This window comes from Dendroctonus ponderosae, unplaced genomic scaffold, assembly GCF_020466585.1.
Source record: "Dendroctonus ponderosae isolate FM_Combo_2020 unplaced genomic scaffold, Dpon_F_20191213v2 Dpon_F_20191213_5, whole genome shotgun sequence".
NCBI lineage: Eukaryota > Metazoa > Arthropoda > Insecta > Coleoptera > Curculionidae > Dendroctonus > Dendroctonus ponderosae.
Window position 1 is genome coordinate 790,643 of NW_026018715.1, and position 19,205 is coordinate 809,847.

At 36.3% G+C, this 19,205-nt stretch overlaps 2 protein-coding genes across 2 annotated transcripts in view; one reads left to right on the plus strand and one right to left on the minus strand.

Moving 5' to 3' along the window:
• LOC109545059 (huntingtin) overlaps positions 1 to 12,563 on the plus strand; it is a 63,066-nt gene extending 50,503 nt beyond the window's left edge. The window contains exons 28-33 of the mRNA XM_048666680.1: positions 1,270 to 1,579; positions 1,629 to 1,829; positions 1,901 to 2,290; positions 6,255 to 6,405; positions 6,470 to 6,732; positions 12,108 to 12,563. Of these exons, the coding sequence (XP_048522637.1) occupies positions 1,270 to 1,579; positions 1,629 to 1,829; positions 1,901 to 2,290; positions 6,255 to 6,405; positions 6,470 to 6,732; positions 12,108 to 12,452 (1,660 nt within the window). The 3' untranslated portion in view covers positions 12,453 to 12,563. The remainder of the gene's footprint in view (positions 1 to 1,269; positions 1,580 to 1,628; positions 1,830 to 1,900; positions 2,291 to 6,254; positions 6,406 to 6,469; positions 6,733 to 12,107) is intronic.
• A 4,208-nt stretch (positions 12,564 to 16,771) lies between these two features.
• LOC109545070 (THAP domain-containing protein 1) lies at positions 16,772 to 18,112 on the minus strand. Its single transcript, XM_019915561.2, has 4 exons — positions 17,808 to 18,112; positions 17,508 to 17,745; positions 17,128 to 17,415; positions 16,772 to 17,071 (listed from the first exon to the last, which is right to left on the minus strand). Exons 1-3 carry the CDS (start codon positions 17,978 to 17,980, stop codon positions 17,170 to 17,172), a joined length of 657 nt encoding a protein of 218 aa, XP_019771120.2. The 5' UTR covers positions 17,981 to 18,112; the 3' UTR covers positions 16,772 to 17,071; positions 17,128 to 17,169.
• Between the last annotated feature and the right edge of the window lie 1,093 nt (positions 18,113 to 19,205).

Genomic DNA, 19,205 nt, shown 5'->3' on the forward strand with positions numbered 1-19,205 from the left:
CAGAGCGAAGGGCGTGGCCTAGGTCATAAAATCGTTTACTGCCTGCGGCAAACGCCACGGCTGATAGTATCAATTTAAAGGTCGAAGCAAAAGGGGTTTTTGGCTTCCCTTCAGGAAGACGTTTTTTCCTCAATGAATGCCCTTCCAGTGAAGGAAAAGTCGCCATTTAAAGATTATCTCCTCACGTTTTCGTGCGATTGCGAATCCGCGAATGTCCTTGTAAGGGCTCTGCCCAGGTACTGGACTACTTCCCGCCAATTTAAACTATAGGCAGAGTAGCAACTGGCCGACCATCTGGCCATGCGCTGACATGGGCTTGCTCCTGTCATTTGTTGTTATTGTTGTTACTCTGTTAATGTCTGTATATAATGTAAATATTAATAAATGTTTTATCTATCTATCTATCTCGTCCGATCACCGAAGTTAAGCAACGTCGGGCGCGGTTAGTACTTGGATGGGTGACCGCGTGCCGTTGTCTTTTTGCTTTTTTGCAATGCAAACAAATGTTGCATATAAGAAAATTAAATTACATTTTACCTATTCCTGATCTATTTATACATTATTAAACCAAGGATAATATTAAAATTATTATTGCCATCATACGTTAAACAAGTTCAATATTTTATGGTTTCTATTAATTTATGAAGTTATCACTTCTCCCGTCGTCGAAGCGTCCCGTGACGCACACCATTTTTTTTAAACAAACTAAAGTCGATTTTTCTTTTAACTTTTCCATATCTAACCACCTGCCAAGTAAGTTAAAAAATATATTTAAAAAATTTAAAAAAATGATGGTGGGGAAACCCTTGCGTAATTTTCTAAATTTAGCATTTTATTTTTTTCCTCGAAAACGAAGCTTTCTATAAAAAAGTTATTTTTATAAAATCTCGGGCTCATCGAGCACTATCCTCCGGTATTGTATAACGTTCCAGCTTTCATAGTTGTCGAGAAAACCGAAAATATGGGTTTCAAAAACTGCAACTATCTCAATAACCAAAAGAGCTGAACTGAATCTAATCAGTCCATTTTGCCTCTTTTCAATAAAGTGCACAGATCTGTAGGTGTCTCCTCCAAAATGGTTCTTTCTTAATTTAGCCTTAAAATCACTTTGATCCTGACCTGATATAATCAACTGACCAGGAATTTGGATTCCACAGCTCAAAATACTACAGGATATAAGTATCTCCAGATCAAAAAAAAATTGTATAATTTCAATGATTAGCACTTTTAACTTATCTCTTGCAATTATCAAATTTCTATTTTTTTTAGCATGAAAAAATTGAGAGTGATTCAGTATCACATTGAAAGAAAATATAAGGAAGTTTGTAACACTTACACAAAAGGACATATAAGAAATGTATTTTCAATCAAAAACTTTGAGAAATCGGGTGACCATTATTCCTACGGGCAGCTATCAATTCGATACTTTTTGATTTCGGCTAATGTGATAGAGGAAAATGGACTTGAGACTGACAAAATGTATAGAAAACGATTGGAATTGCTAGATGATTCTGGATTGGATCTAAACTCGTGCTTACAATTTTTGCTGGAATACTATTCACAGCTGATGAAACCGGAGGTACGTACATAGACGGTTAGTGATTATTGTTCTATCTTTATGTTTGCAGTCTACAATAACGGATATTAGAATCCTACATGAAACTGTAAGATCAACTGTATTTATATCTGATCTATTTACTGACAAAGCTCAATTCGCTTGGATGTTGAAAGTTTTCTTGGAGTTAATGAATATTCACGGTGTTGAAGATGAGTTGATACATCAGTATTTAATAGTTGGTATCTGTAAAGCCGTGGGGGTTTTAAATCCAGTAAGTACTTATTTTTCGTTGAAAAATTTGGTTTTAGCTCATTTCACAATAAATATTTTCGATAATTTCAGGACATTGACATTTACGAACAAACTAAGAAAATGTTGGTTCAGTTTTTGAAGAGCCCATTTTTGCCTACGAGAATATCGTGTCTGTATGGATTACTTTACATTTTGGAGGGGTGTGTGCTTTCAAACATTGCCATTGGCCGGGTATCCGAAGAATTGCAAATACTACTTCCATGTGCTTGGGAGTACATTCAAATGAACATTAATTCCGATCATCCGATACTGCAGCAATCGCAAGAACATACATTGCTTATTTGGTCTCTTGCTTTTTATCTTATGGAAAACGTTGATGAAGCACATTTGGAATCCAATTTTGTCACCAGTACATTGCAAGCTGCCTTGGCAAGAGTACGAAAGAAACAAGTGAATTATGTCGATAAATGTATCATTAAAGTAAGTAATAGGTATCACTAAAAATTTTAAGACACTTAAGAAAATATGTTTTTACGGGGTTCACATGTAATCAAACTAAGTATGTTTGAAATGGAAATAAAGAGAATCAAATTCTCATGTTTTGACATAATTTTGTATTATGCAATGTGGACATTTTTTCCTGAAATTTATTAAATGCATATCTATATATCAAGCAGCACTACAACCCTGGGTGCGTTTAGACCCTGGGTGAGTACAACAGGTGTTTTGATCCTCCATCATTCTATCTTCGAAGGGAATGTTCATTTTTTGTTTTCATGTTCAAATTTTTTCTCAACTCTACGGTAAAATCGCCCGAGCTTTTCTTTGTTCTCTTTGGTCATGGTTCACGTCTCACACCCATACTTTATTTAGTATGGGTCAGACAATGATTTTGTAGATTTTCACTTTTGATGTTCTTGTAAGACTTTTCGATTTCCGTGAACATACATCGGCTTGTCGAGTTTATCCTGCTCTTCATATCTTCCGTGATTTGAAACGTTCAACTCTTTCGAAATTGAGGGTGCCGAATGTGATATTTTGGCCTAATATATCTAGCCGGTATAATTCGGTTTCGTTCACTTTTAACCCTACCCTACTCGTGGCTCTTTCAACTTTGTTGAACGTTTCCTTTACGGAGATTGTGGATCTTCCTATAACGCCAATATTGTCTCCGTTGCCAGCAGCAGTTTAGGTCTTTGTGCTGCAAGTAACTTTGTTTTTACTCCGGTTTTTCTCACTGCTTTTTCTAGGACAAGATTGAAAAGCACAGGTGATCGGGCGTCACCTTGCTTGAGCCCGTTGTTTATTTCAAAACTGCCAGAGAGTTTGTTGTTGACACGTACTTTTAATGCTCCGTCCTCCATGCACACTTTGGCCATTCGAATCAATTTTCTTGGTATCGAGAGCTCTGCCATCGCATTCCGTACTTGGTTCCTTTCCATGCAGTCATAAGATTGTTGGAAGTCTATGAAAAGGTTGTGTACGGGTCTGTTATATTCCCATCCTTTCTCCATGAGCTGTCTTAGCGTGAATAGCTTGACTATTGCAGATCTGTGTGTTCTAAATCCGGCATGATAATCTCCAAGGATATTTTCAGCATAGGGGTGAATCTGATATAAGTTCTAGTTCGACGAGGCAAATAATTACTTCAAACGGAACTGACGAATTTTATTCATAGCTCTCTGTGCCAATTTTAGAAAAATGTGTTTTTCGTTATTTAAGGAGTGTTTATGCAAGTGAAAAAACTCAACATCACGAACCTGAGGGGTCTTAAATAAATCGCTAGTTCGTTCCATCAAAAACCCTCTCGAAATAGTCTGCAACCAATCAGGTACAACTCTATATTGCAGCTCGTGATTAATTGTAGGAATACCCAAACAATATTTGTCCCTGTACGCCACATATCAGGCTATGTACTTTAGGTATTCAAAATGTATCTTCTTTTATCTCAAATTCATTCATGTCATCGATAAGTTCATCTTCCGAGTATTGTGGGTGCACAAACGAATTACAAACAATATCTTTTCCAAAATCATCTTGCTCTTGTTCAACCAACGGTTTATTTTTGATTACATTAGAAAATATTGATTGAGTTAATCAATATTTTCATCTCATCATTCATATCACTTTGCCTAGTATTTTCTTCCGTATTTCTGATTTCTGTAAATATTGCGGCATAAAGTTTTCCTAATATAAACCATTTCATACGATATTTAAAGTCAAGGGGAGAAGGGTGGTCATATGCTCCTCCCATACCACGAATGTATGAAAAAAACTTCGAGCCATGGCTCTAAAGAATAAAGTTGGGTTTTTCTTAAATGAAGTTCTGTGTTCATCATTTCCTTCGGACATATTTTCTCATTTTCTTTTGCAATATGGAGAATACTCGATAGGAATGGACGCGAAAACTTATTTCCATTTGCCGCTCGCTCATAAATTAGTTTGCCCCAACAAGGTAAATCTGTCCTTAGTAATCATTGGGGACAGACAAGGTTGTTTGCCTCGCTGATTTCATATTCCGAATTACACCGTTTTGCTCTACTAGATGACCCAATTTTGAGATAGCTCAATTTTGACAAAAACTGGAGGCGTAGGGTTTTTCCGCTGAGTCTTCAATTATGAAAGGCAGGAGGAGAATTGCTTCAGGCAAAACAACGTGTGTTTTAGCACGTGACACGTTCCGACCAATAAACTCACTCCTATTAACAAATCTAAAATGGCAATAAGTATCGATTTTTGACTGCACGTCAAAGTTCTGTGCACAAGAAGTTCTTTCGATCGTCGCTTTTTCCCTTCAAGGGTTCGCTCCATCAAAACAATAAATCAAAAAGCGTTTTTTTGATTGGTGATGAAAGCCAAATTTCCGTTCCAGCTGCAACTTTCATGGCCCCATGGCGATGGGTATCGTAATTTTGTGACATCCCCCCTAGGCGCAACTGTACCTACCTTCAAAAGTTATCCAGATGAAAAGATTGGAAAAGTTTCTGTTGGGGCAAGTAAGGGGTGAACCCTGATGTCCTGCAACGCTGATCAGCAAAGGTTAGGCGCCTTAAGAAGCTGATCGCTATGCCGCTGTGTGATCGTTTCGGACTAGCTGGCTACCAAGGTTTTCGGCTGCGTCCAACCCCTAACTATCTGGAGTTAGTAGCTCTTGAATCATGCAATTAACTGCCGAGTCCCGAATTGGATCCAGTTCTCAAATTCGAGATGCTTGACCAATGATAGCCTTGATATATATGGTCAACGTGCAAATTAAGAGCCCGTCCACGAACCATCATGTTCTGACATGATGGTCTTCTGTCTGGGGTACGACTCCCCAAGGTCAGCTCCGCACCGGGACAAATGCGCCTTGTGACCGATTTCGCACGTTTCAAGATCACCAGGGGCAAACTATATCGCAGACCTAGCTGAGCTTAATGTTTTTTGAAATACTGACGCGAAAGCATATCTACTCTTTGGCTGTCGCGCAGAGGGTTACAAAGTCTTGCGCTCTTTGGCCCACGCTCTTCTCCATTCACCTGGGCAAGGCAACTCATAACACAGCAGAATGAATGCCGATGACTGGTTGGACGTTCAGTTTTGTTCTATCTTACGCAGGACTTGGAGTTGTCACAGATTTTTTTCCTTGTCATGGAAAAGTACCTTACCGATTATTTAGTGGCCCATTTGACACACAACTTCTTTATTGCGTTTATATATTATTATATATTATAGTTATTGTTCAAAATTACGGCCCCGGTTCGCAAAAAAAATTGCTTCCAGAATTTTTCCAGAAAAACACCGGCCTCCTTCAGTGAGTACCGAACCCACTAAAGGCTCTACAGGGGGTACCACTCACGTCCCCACTCACCCCGACACCTGTTGCAGTTTCAGACACTCTTGTCTTTATTTATGGTGGCCGACACTGTTTGCCAGTCGCTTCGACTGTACTCGTTCCGAACCACGGAAAAGAATGAACCACAATAGACATGTTTGATCAACTATATTCAAAAAGTAAAAATCATTCGCAGACACTTCAACTTCGGAAAAAACATAACGATATGATATATCACTAAAATCGTAGCAAAATGCTCTATTTAAGAAAGGTATAATTAAATATAGTTGCCATAAAAAAAAACTTTATGTTAAATAAGTCATAAAAATGACTTAATTTTTAAAAATTGAAATTGATTTGTAATGCAATTTCATACAATTTTCCTATTTAATGTTTCCCTGTCAGATTGATATCGACAGTTATTTAAAAGTCTGTCATAAATGAGTTTTCTTCAAACATCTTTTGACAGCTGTCAAATCTGCTAATTATCTGCTGCGGCTTCCATTCTGGAACTGCATTCTTGGTGAACACATATTGTGACATTTAATTGAAAATAATTATGGAAGCTTACAAATTTGTTATCGATATCTGTACAATAGTCTGTTATCTACCCTTTGTTTAATGTTTTAGGAATTGGAAATGATGTTAATTATTAAACCAATGTACATGTTGGAAACTGTAGGAAAAGATTTACAGAAACTTGCTTTAGAAAAACTCAAGGATGAAGATACTTCAATATCAGTTTTGGGTATACAGTTACTAGTAACCTACATGTATGTAGGTAAGAAAATTGATCTATTCAACCGAAATGTTTGTATAAAATTTATCTATACTTTGATTTTCAGATTGTTGGGAGCATTTGGACCGAACTGACGTCGAATGTGAGCAAACAAGTCCAGATCATTTAGTACAAACTATTGAAAAAATATCAGCTATTTTCGAATGTATTAAGAAAAGTCACGTCAGCGAAGTAGAAGTGCTGAGTTCAATATTACCACTGATTTTGAGGGATTTCTTCTCTCCTTCGGATATCCTGACCAAAGTGATAGGGGAATTTTTGTCACCACAGCAACCCCATCCTAAATTAATGAGCGGGGTTGTTTTCAAGGTATGTATTTTGTGACACACACTATCTGCTTCTGAAATAACCGTTAATCGAAAACCATTACAAACACATTTTTAATTATACAGGGTGTTTCTAAAAACGAGCCGTTCTCTTTGAATATGGTTTAAGCTCGTATATTATCATATCATGATATATTTTAAAAATTGTGTTAAGTTTGGTTTTTTATCCTTGATCCAGAATATAAGTAATATTATTTCAAATCGCATTTATTTTTTTAAGTTAGTTTGGTAATATTCTGTTAATTGATTAAATTAACAGTCTGATTTAACTGAAAAATTTTAAATTTAACTTTAGAAATCTTTGTCACATATTCTTAATCAAAGTGTTAAAGCGTTTAGCGTATGAAAAATAATTTGCAAGATGCTCTCACAGTCACTTTAGTAATGAAAGTATTATCCCTAAATGTCCAAGCCCATTACGTTCTGAGAAATTGGCTATAGCCACCCATAGTGAAACACCCGGTATAGCCGCCTTGTAAAATTGTTGTGTGTATGTGCTTCAAACGAAGGAAACCAACCTGCTAGCTTTTAAAAAATACCATGCAGAAACTTTATAAAAAATATATCATATACTATAAACTATGTCTCAGCGTACCATGGCATTTATTTGAGCCAAAAAGTATGACAAAACAGAATGCGATTTTCTCTTGAAAGCGTCCCGTAAAAATAAATAACAATATCGTATGATAATTTGGCATGTAACTACCAGATGAAATAAATATTTTAAGATTTCGCCCATTTGACGTATTTGGGTCAAATTCATACTAAAAACGACTAGCATCATATCAATCCTGGCATGAAGTATTTCGAACAGAAATTGATAGCCTTTATTTCGGATGATAAAATTCGAGTACAGAACAGGACTTAGCCCTTCGAGGATATCGCTTTTTTAATTCAGTAATGCAATTGAACTCATTCAATTCGTTTCGGCATCTTCTCATCCACTCCTGAACATAAGTCTTTTCCATGTTTTTCCACCGTTATCTGTCCTAAGCACTCAGAATCCAGTTCTTGTCGGCCTTTTTCTGGATATCATCCCTCCATCTTGCTGGTGGTCGCCTCACACTTCGGCTAGTTTCTCTGGGCCGTCATTGCATCATGATCTTCGTCCGTCCATTAAATGTCGTCCCTGGCGACGCGCCCTGCCCAGCCCCATTTATTGGTGGCAATCGTTCTATGACATCAACGACTCTAGTTCTTTCTCTGGTGATCTCGTTCCTGTCGCAGTCTTTCAAGCTGATCCCCAGGATCGCCCGTTGACAGACTCTGAGTCGGTTCGATCTGTTTTGTGTCAGAGTTATAGTGTCGAGGCCGTAGGTCATGACAGGGAAGATGCAGGAGTCGAATACTTTCCTGTATAATACTGTAAATACTACCCTTTAGGTTGATGGGTGTGTTTGGTTTTTTGCGGATGTGGTCAAGTTTTTCAAAAATCGCCCACGTCAGGCTAATTCGCCTAGCAATTTCTTCTCTCCGGTTGTCCCTGCCAAGCTTGATGTTGTGGTTAAGGTACACATACTTTTCAACAACCTCAAGCGTGTGGTTATCGATTGTGACCTGGGTTTTACCTTGACTCATGATCTTAGTCTTCTGGAGGTTCATCCTCAGGCTCACCGACTCCGAAGCTTTCTTCAGCTCTCTCAGCATGAGTCTAAGCTCGTTGGCATCACCGCTCGCCAGGACAATATCGTCAGCGAAACCTAGGTGTCAGAAACCTCGATATTAATGCCTTTCATGCCATGTCAGGTTTGAATGCCTTTTTACAAATGCACTTGTCAACGACAGTGAGAAGTGCCTTGTCCAGAGTTTCTCCTCCAGTTTTAAGCATCTCACTAGTCACTTGGTCATCTCCGACAGATTTACGATTTCTCATCTGTTCTAATGCTGCTCTCAGCTCCGTATTTTTAATTTCGGGGATCTCCTCGGAACCGACATTCTGGACCACTCAACCTCTGTGTTCGTGGAGATGGTCAGATCCTGGTACTAACTCGCTGTATAGTATCTGATGCAAGTTCTCGATGATAGCAGCGATTTAGCCTTCCCCTGACACAACTACACCCCGCTCGTTCCTCAACTTATAGATGAGTGGTTTCCCTCTAGCCGCTCTGGAACGGAGGTTCATTTTGTCCTTGATGTATTTTTTAATCATCCGTGAGTTGTGCGCTCTTAAGTATCTGCGATGGATCTGTTTACTAGTTTGTCCAGCTGGTGGTACTCCAGTGCATTGCAATCCGTAACCCTGCGTCCTTCCATAAGTCTGGTCGTGTCGGGAGTGAGCTTCGAGTTTAGCTGCCTTCCAGACGTGTAGCATTTCTTTGTTGCAAGTCGGATTCTTTCGACGATTTCCCCTGTCAGCTCATTTAACTCTAGATCTTTCAGCGTGTCCGTTTGTTCTAATCTCTGTTCAATCTGTCTGCGAAACTACTCCTGCTTCGCCCCCAACTCAATCCTCTCTCTGATCTCAGTCTCTTCACAATCAGCTTTTTCTTCCCGATCTAGTATCGACACAGCGCTTTAGTCTGTGGTCGCTTCCCGTGTTGAATCGATTTAGGACTGTCCGTCGTAACTAGGACATAGTCGATCTCGTTTTTGACTATACCATTCATTGGTAGTCCATTTCCGTTCCAAGTCCATTGCCGTTGCAGAGGTTTTTGATAGAAGGTGTTCATTCAGCAGGAAGTTTAGCATCGTTGAAGTTCATTCACCAAGGCGAACAGTCTCATGGTGCAGAGTCTGGCGCCTGCACCGACACATAATTTGATTTGTTAGCAGAGACGGGATACGTTCGTTTACGGGCCGCTTGTCCGCCGCCGTTAGAACAATGGGTGCCAGCAGCATGTACCACATTTTGTCTGCATCCCTTTTCGTAATTCAAATTTATGATGCTTTATTTATCTATTCACCTTGAGAGTTAAAATATTAGAGGCTGCAGATGTAATTTCTGATCAACATGATCTGAACTGAGCCTGTGCCCCAGTTCCTGAATCTAATCTATTATAAACTGGAGCAAGTATTCGCGAGTTTAAAAGTCGAAGAGCCCCCTGGTGGCTAAAATTATTACTACACGTTAACTAGTAATTTGACACTTGTTTTGTTGACATTGGTGTTTGTGATTTGTTTGATTTTAATCAACTTTTGCAAGATTTTAAAGAAATAGAAACAGATCGAAAGTATTGTATTATGTTATACAGGGTGATTCAAAATTGGCGTCATTCCTCCGGAGGTGTTGTCTGGCGGTGTTTTAAGAGTACAGAAAAAATAGTAATCTTCCATTATTATTAATTAACATTACGTCAATACCTGTCGCTTCGTAGTTATTAGTAGTTCATAGTAGTTAAAACTCCGGTAACCATGGAATTATATAGAAAGTGACAATAAAATATACAAGGATAAACAGTTAATTCAACAGGATTTATTGAATGTGGAACGTACTAATTCTAATGTCAATTATTGTCCTCATAACCTCGAATTCAAGTTCACAGATAAACATACATTTGAGTCTTTAACTCCAAACAAGTTAGTACCTGTGTAATCTACTTATTATCCAAACTTATCAACCAGCTTTTCGTATTCGGTTAATCAACTCCTGCTCAGTTTGTACCGGTGTTCAGTAATCCATTGGTTTAATGTGGGCTTATACGGGGTGTATCTTACATACGTGGTAGGAATTGTAGCCCTTCCTCGTATTTATTTGGTGCCTGGGAAAGTGTCAGTTGTTGTGCAATGCTCTGAGCGCCCCTGGAATGCTATGCCGAAATTATGTCTAATACTTGTTCCTCTGTGTCTGGGACCCAAGAACTAATCGCATATCCGCAAATTCTTCCAGTCCCAGTTTGACAAATTATTGTTATTTTCGACAAAGGTTACCTGTAACTATCTGTTAATGACAAAAAACATCAATGCCGCTTTGACTTTTTATCAACAAATTGTAGAAGAGAACTTTTTTAATATCAAAACTTCTTATTACGCGATTATATACCAGACTCTACACCAGGAACTCTGTGAATTTGAATTAAAATCGCTTTCATTTTCTTCCATTCTTCCACGCTTGTAATTTAATATGCAAGGAAGTTCTGCCGGACTTGTTGGCTTCAAAATAAAATTGAAATATTTCGGTAATGAGGCTGCTTTGGTTTTTCCATGATACCACGGTTTTTAACTACGTACGAGTATAACAATATCAACTCGCAACATACATTATTCAACTTTAGTCAGAAACAAAATGTTCTGTTCTGATAATCTTAAATTTTGGCAATTATCGAAAAGAACTCGATCGATTTTTCACGGTTGTCATATCCCTACAAGGTTTAACTAATCCACGGCTGAATTTCAACTTTGCATACCAACTGGGTTCTTAAGCCAGATTAGTTCTTAAACGTGTGCATGGGGCCATAAGTATTCCAATATGCTACCAATTAAACATGGAACAATTTTAAAATGATGCTTAATAACAGAGTTGAAATTCGATTTTCAACTGTTATATGTTCTAGAAATTATCGAAAAAAAATGTTTCAATATTTTTCTCGTACTCTATAAGTGAGCCCCTATTACCTCTTAAAAGGAATGAGGCCAATTTTGATTCACCATGTAGATGTCATAAATAAACAAGTCTCAACTGTCACTAGACAATGAGTAGTTTGACGTTTCGCAGCGCCACCATCGGTAATTGAACAAGTCGCATATCTTTGCGTTTTACCGGGGCCCGACTGCTCTGACGTCACGAGGACCATTTCGCTGTGAGAGGGAGCCTACTCTAGTTGCGTGGTACCTTACCGGCTCGGGCTTGTCTCGACGTCAGAGCAGTTGGGCCTTGACTTGCGATGGTGCCGGATTTACATACTTTTACAATCCGAGGTAGAATGCGCTACGGACCGAAAATCAAAATGTTGGGTTGCTTTTGTTTATCCGTTTTTGCATTTGCAGACACGGAAACTTTCGAGCCTCGAAAAGTGATTGGAAAATTAATTTCCGGAAGTTATAAAGGAATAATCTACAACGTTGCAAAGTTACCTTTTACTACCAAGATCCAGAGGGGTTCTAGCTCCTCGCTACAGCTCTAGCTTGTGATAGTGACTTCTAACTCAGAAGAGAGTTTTCTCGCCCCATCTGGACTTCATCTATCGACTACGGAATATAAACTAGCAGTTTTTGAGTTAGTGACAGATATACGCAAGCCAAAAATGATATAAGTTACTATAAACGGCTTAAAACATGTAAAAACTTTTATTCTAAAGCTCTCCCACGTTTACATTTGCTTTGTTCCTTAATGCAAACATTTTTATTCGGTACAAATTATCTAGTCTAAAGTCTTGACTTGACTTTTTGTCATTTTTGCAATAACATTTGTTTTTGTTTCAGGTTTTTGATAGCGCTATACAATTAAATCAGTTGCCACTATTACAAGACTGGGTGGTGTTCAGTCTGTCAAACTTTACGAAATCGTTCTCTAACATGGCAACGTGGTGTTTAACGTGTTTCTTTATTAGTGCCAGCCCGAATAAATGGCTAAAAGCTTATTTTCCATATGTCCAAAATCGAGTTGGTCGATACGATTATGAAGACAAGAAGATATTTTGTATTGCTGGTGCTGATTTTTATAAACATTTAACAAACTGCCACCAAAGAAAATCATTTGTTGATAGTTTTATGAGGGTTAAAGACGAGAAAGATATGCCGTTCAACGATCTGTTAAACTCTATATGAACTTGTTGAATCCAATATTTTAATATTAAGATATAATTGTAGGTGTAATGTAATATGTTGTAAATTAATGTTGAAATAAACATACTTGATTTTAGATTATTAAGGTTGAAAGAATGAATTTTCTTTTTGACAAAAGTATGACCTGAAAGAATTTTAAAAAAACTTCAGATTACTGTGATAAAACTAAATAAAGAACTACAGATCGCTTGGATAATTTTCGATACAGGCCGAAGTACCAGAAGGTATATAGACATTCCCCTTCTACACCTCGTTGTTGACGAGGAGTACCGGAGGACTACCATGGCATTGAATGATTGGGGTAAGTGGCAGCAGCAGTGATTCAAAATTGAAGTCATATTTTTGAAAATATTATCAGTATTTCTCAAAACTCTTGAAGTCGAAATTTTAACTTTGCTAGTAAATAATAGCTTAAAGTCGTTCAGTATACAGGTTCAGGTTTTTTCGACGTCTAGTACAGGCATCTTTGAAACCACAACAAATACGAAGAGGGTTAAATAGGCAAAAAATTGCAAGTTTGAATGCTCTGTTCGAAATGTATTTTTTTTTTTATTTGACACCTGTCAAGATATTTTAAAAAACTAATTAATGGCAGATTTTTAAATAACTCTAGTTCCGTCAAGATCTGACTTTTAAATTGTTTTAAATTAATTTAAATTTAATTAAAAATATTTTTTGTATTTGCACACTTTATTTCTTTTGCATTCAGTCTCTTCAAATTAAGATGCATTTAAAAAATTAAAATTTTTGAATTTGCTTGCAACAATTTCATCTCGAGTCCAGTATTGTATGCATCCCTTCATTTTATTAAATAATTAAATCTAAACTGTACAAAAAGCGCACAAATGGTGCCTCTGTAACACTTCTAACTGTCAAGCTGACAACTGATTTGAAGAATCAAAATCTGCAACTATTGTGACATTTCATGGCTATTTTGTTAAATTTGTCGAAATAATCGAATTTGTGCAATAATTTACATTTATTTCGGATATTATACGCTTTAGGTATAGAAACATGATATATCGTTTCATAGGAACTTTATTGGTGTTCCCGAAGATAAGAAAGAGTGTTCATTTAAAAAAAAAATGTAATTGGAGCAGTTTTTATCTCTAGCCGAAAGGTCAGAATTTTCAAGGCATCCTATATAATTTAAAACAAATAGCTGTACGAGAAGCTGAAGCACTGGGCTTTCCTGGTCCAGCGCCAAAATTTTTAATTTTCAGGTATCGAAATCGCTATGTAATACAAGATTTCTTGGGACTAAGTTTTGGTTACAAAATATTAATATTGCGAAAAACGCTAGATAGATATAGGTATCGTTAAGCAAAAAATAATCAGATCTTTACAGCCTATCTAAGCGTCCAGTAATATACAAGTTGTTTCATTAAAATGTCAAAGTTGTATGTTTTTTTTATATAGGCGACAACCTCGCATTGCTTAAAAATAGTCAGGCCTATAAAGTATATCCCATTTTGCAGTGAATCACCTACAGGGTGACAGCAAATAAGATTTCCTAATTTTTGAGTTTGTGCCACTAAGCAAACGTTCATGCATTTCAACTTTCATCTTACCCTTAAGTCAAACGGTTTTTGACATATTTATGGGAAATTTTATGACAAAAAACAACAGGCACTAGAGAATATCCATTAAAATTTTCCATAAGAAAATTTGTGTTATTTAATTTGAGCTGCACTTGATGAAAAAGATTTACTTTAATAGAATTTTGGTAACATTTTGACTAACAACTATTGACACAAAGTGCTAAACAATAAGTGTGAAAATGAAATTGGAAAAACTCCCAAAATCAGTTTTTCACCAAATGCTGATACTTTTATCTTATGTAGTATTAAAAATAAGCTTAAGTTTGCGTAAGAGTGTATATTTCAAAAGTGTTTAGTTGTCGAAATATTGTTAATTTAATGTGTTCATATGGCTTTTTGCTGCGGATTTTAGATTTTACTCTTACTTGCCACCAAATTAACTAAGAATGATAATAATTAAAGTTATTATCGTTTTGTCATGGCAACTAAGAGGGGCAAGGCACTAGTTATTTTTTAAAAAATACGTAACTATGCTTAATCTCAGCGTACAGTGCAGAATTTAACGAATCGTCAAATTTCATTACTAAAATGAATCATCAACTGAGACACGTTCACACATAATTTCAGTCTTAAAGAAGACCCCAATAAAGGTCGGAAGGAAACGTCGACAAATACTTAAATAGGCGTCGCTAGTGCAATTGAACTTCGAATTTTTTATTTGATTTTATACTAAATCTTACCGAGACCCGGGGCTATAGCCCCCACCCCCTTAGATCCTGCGCTGCTTCTAGTATATGAATTATGTGAAGGGAATGGGCGAATCACTCATACAGAGTTTATAGTAACAAACATCCAGACCGCAACCATTTGCCATTCGTTATCCACAAAAACAGAAGTCTTCATGTTGTGCTGTTAAATAAATTATAGAAAATTTCAAGAATTTTGAATACATTGCATGTTCAATTTATAAGGGCAACCAGCAAAGTTAGGGACCTCTATATTTAAAAAAAAAACTGGTTTTTGTTCTTGAGATAATAATAATTAATAATACATAAACAATTCTTGATATAACTTTATCACACTAATAAGTTTAAATAATCTTTGTATAATTTAAGCGTACGGGCATGATTATTTATTATTTTCAAAAGTGAACTGACAGCTGTCAGTATTCTTTTGGAATTTGATTGTATTAAAAATGGCCACTTTCGTCATAGCAACTAAAGCCCGTGCCCCATGCATCCGTTTATACGATGGTACGATGATACGAGTGTTTCTATTGGTTGGAGAGCTGTCAGTTCAGCCAGAGTGGCAGGATTTAAAATAAGATGAGGGCCATGTAAATATAATTAAATTCACAATATTTCGAAAACTAAACAATTTTGGAATAGACAACTTTACACAAACTTGTCCTTATTTTTAATACTGAATAAGATAACATTTTATCAAAAATGCGATTCAAATTAAGTAACACATATTCCCTCATACGAAAAATTAATAATTTTTTATACAAAATTTCAAATATATTATAAACAGTTATACTTGGATATAGGTTATTAAACATGAAATATAGTTAGAATTTGGAGTAGAATTGAAAAATATAATAATATATAAGGTGTTCCATTTAAAAGAAACTAGTTGATACATACTTCCGCTATAACCTGAAGTTTGGCCATCTTGAAAATATTTTATAACGCTTGCCCCCAATGACTTCGCCACACTGTTCAAATTTATCTTAATTTTTTTGCCAGATATCGATTGCGACGGTTCCCGGCGGGACACCCTGTATAGTAAAAAATATACAATTTAACAAAAAACTTCTAAACTTTTCGGTTTTTATTATAAGTTTTAACAATTTTTAAATATGAGTTTTCTCATTTTTTGTCTTACTGTTGCAACATTTCCATGCAACTTTATATTAAGAAATGAAGAACATTTATGTGTGCATTCGACATTTTATAAAACTATCCAGAATTTTTCGAATGAGCTGAATCCCGTGGCACCCCTCACCCATAAATTCTGGAGATACAGGGTGCATTAATGTTTAAAGCAAATAAGTATTGAATAGCCATATAAACAATTCGCTTCTTTACATTTATTGTAACTATTGACTCTTAAGAATTTCGTCCTTTCCTAACATATAGCAGAATTGTCTTTCTGCGAAATGTAGAATTTTATATTGTGTCAGGTGGATAAACAAGACCTCCACGAGATACAAAATTATTTTTTTTAAGATCTCGGGACATACGCTGTACATGGTCATGCCAAATACCATTATCTCTTTTGAATAACATTTCTATACAGTCGTGACATGTGCTTTGATGAAAATGGCGACGCACTACATACCCAGATATGTAAAATTAAATACTTTCTTAATGACATGTCAAATTTCTTTCCCCCAAATATTAAATAAAGGTGAAAATTTCATTTTGTTCTACTTGTTGAGAAATGTTTTAACTTTGCCTCTCTTCTGAACGAAACTCAAATGCAGGAGTGCAATAAGTTTCAAAATCAGAGCAATTTAGAGAAACAATAGAAGTTACCGAATTTCTGTACATCAATTGTCGTGATGCCCATTTAAGCTGTTGTGTGTTTGGATTGTTGTTCCTCTTCATCTTATACAAGAACAAAATTCTCAAGGTGGTCTTGACATTTCTAGCTTGAAAAATAATTTAGCGGATCTTCAATTAAACTGAATAGGCCTTTTGCTAGTCCTAACTATGGAGAGTGTCTCCATAGTTAGTATGAAACCAAGAACAAATGTTTTAGGTAAACTGTTTAATAGTGGAATACTTTCTATCGTTAAACTTTCCAGATATTCTTTCGTTTTTGAAAAAGTATAGGTGTTGGGTCGCATTGGTGCTTTAAAGTCCTTTCCAAATGGATTCTACAGTTTAACATATCGAAAGTCCGGTCCATTGTTCTTATAAAGTCCACAGTTGTGTAACTGCCTTTGATTTCAATAACTGCACATTTCTCTAAATATTCTATCGCATCTCCCATACCACTACTTAAAGTATGTGCTGCAAGTCGGACAGTCATGATTTTATTTTAGTGGTAGACCTAGAAATCAAGTTATATTTCAACACATATTCATTGAATTTTACTTTTACTCATACCTTCAAAATATTTATTTAGAACAGCATCCAGACTAGCTTTCATTAGCTGTGGCCATTTGTCCCTATTGCATTGATAACGTCTTTCATGTTTCGAATTTTTACATCCTTACGCTTAATCTCCTGCTTTAACGTTTTAACTTTTCTTTGTAAAATTGCAACTTTATCGTCCAGAACTGTTTGGCATTCCTTATCAATTGACTTCTCCACAGTTGCGGTAGATGTAGAAGTAGAGGGTAAATCAATATCCATTAATTCATTTTCAGTTTGAACGTTTGTAGCAGGAATGATCTGGAGAAAGATTTACACCACGTATATACTAGTCATAACATTATAATAGGTAGGTACACTATTTATTAGCCAAGTATGTATCTTCTAGTTACCTGTTTTAATACTGTTCTATGAGATACAGTTACTTTCGGTAATAAATACTTTTGAAAAGGAAAGACACTGGGTACAGCATTAGGTTTTAACAAATTAGCAGTCAATCCTGGCTTAATGATGTAGTCACTTGAAAGGAAATGTTGTCCACAAATTCTGCTCGTTTTTGACGGCTTCCAATTATCCCTACCAAGTGCCTGTATCCATAATTTTAGTATTTCAGTCCGTTTAAATGGAAAACTGCAACAATAAAATGAACATGTAATAAAATGTGATAATGATATACTTGACTTTAAACTTACGTATGAAACGGTATTTTTCTTGAATTCTGCTCATTATTACATCCATAAGCAACACAAGAGATCACCATTATAGTTTTCATACACTTATTTTTAAAATAGCAGGAAACAATATCACACCAATATTTTGATAATCTGTGATCACAGCTTGACGCTCGACCATAGACACAGAACATACCCCCGCATTATGGGTGCGCCACATATCTACCAAATAGCAAACTAACCGCAAACTGCTGGAAATTTCTGCAAAACAAAAATTCTGTGGAGCGACATCTACAATAGCGAGTTACGAAATAGCATGTAAATCCCGCCCTATTTTGTTTCCATTCTAAGAGGGGATATTTTGTGCATAGAACTCGTCTTTATCTATGCATAGAAGTGGCATAGAACAAGGCTTATCGACACGCTAACGTCGCTAACATAAATAGTGTTGTTGTCAGTGTTGCCAGAATTATCATCGTGACGATACTGAATAGATCTCGAAAGTGTAGTAGTCAATATTTTGTGAAGATTTTAAGAACAGCGCTCAGTAAGGTTATTCCCAATGGTTCTTCGGTTGTTTTTTGTCGCCCATTTTTTTTAATATTGGGATTGTTATGTTGGTACGCCATTCTTCTGGGATCGTCTCTTCTTGAATTATTTTATTAAAAAGATTTGTTAATTCTTTATCAGCATTCTCCTTTCCGTATTTTGCCATTTCATTACTGATGCCATCTATCTTCACCTGGGACTTTTCCGTTTTGCAGTTTGCCTACGATTTTCGTTTCATTCTTTTTTTTTGGTTTTGCTTCCGGTGGCAAGGGGGATAAAAAATCTTACCGAAAGACACCTAAGTGTTATATTTTTACCATTTTTTACCACGATTTTGGGCGTTTATAGCTTTAAACGCCGTTTAAAGACTTGATCTAACCTCACTGTGTAAAGAATTCTTGTTGTCGGTCGACCGAAAAATAATAAAATAGAAATGGCACGTAGGCCAGTTTATAACTTAATTTTTGAAGAAGTCTACGAATATTTTAATGTTACTTATGTACTTTGTCTATCCTGTCTGTAATTGTGTCGCCGATAAGCCAACTTCTCGGTGCTTTGCGGTTTTATGTCACAGAATGCATGCAAATTTCTGCTAGAGATTTTAAGGGTTTCAGCACAACTACATCACATCCAATTGTATATGGGGTGAGCTCCGCGATAGAGCTGGTGTTCTGGGTTTTGTGAGATTCCAGCGAAGATGTTTACCCTGTAAAATCCTTCCTGACTCCACCGCTTGCCTTGTTTATTCAATGAATTTTATAAGGATCTGAAAGGGCGTCCGCAGGACTTAATTTTCTACTTGTTTAAGTAATTTTTCAAATAGAAAATCTAATAAAAACGTGTATACCAGTCATAAGCCATACACGAATG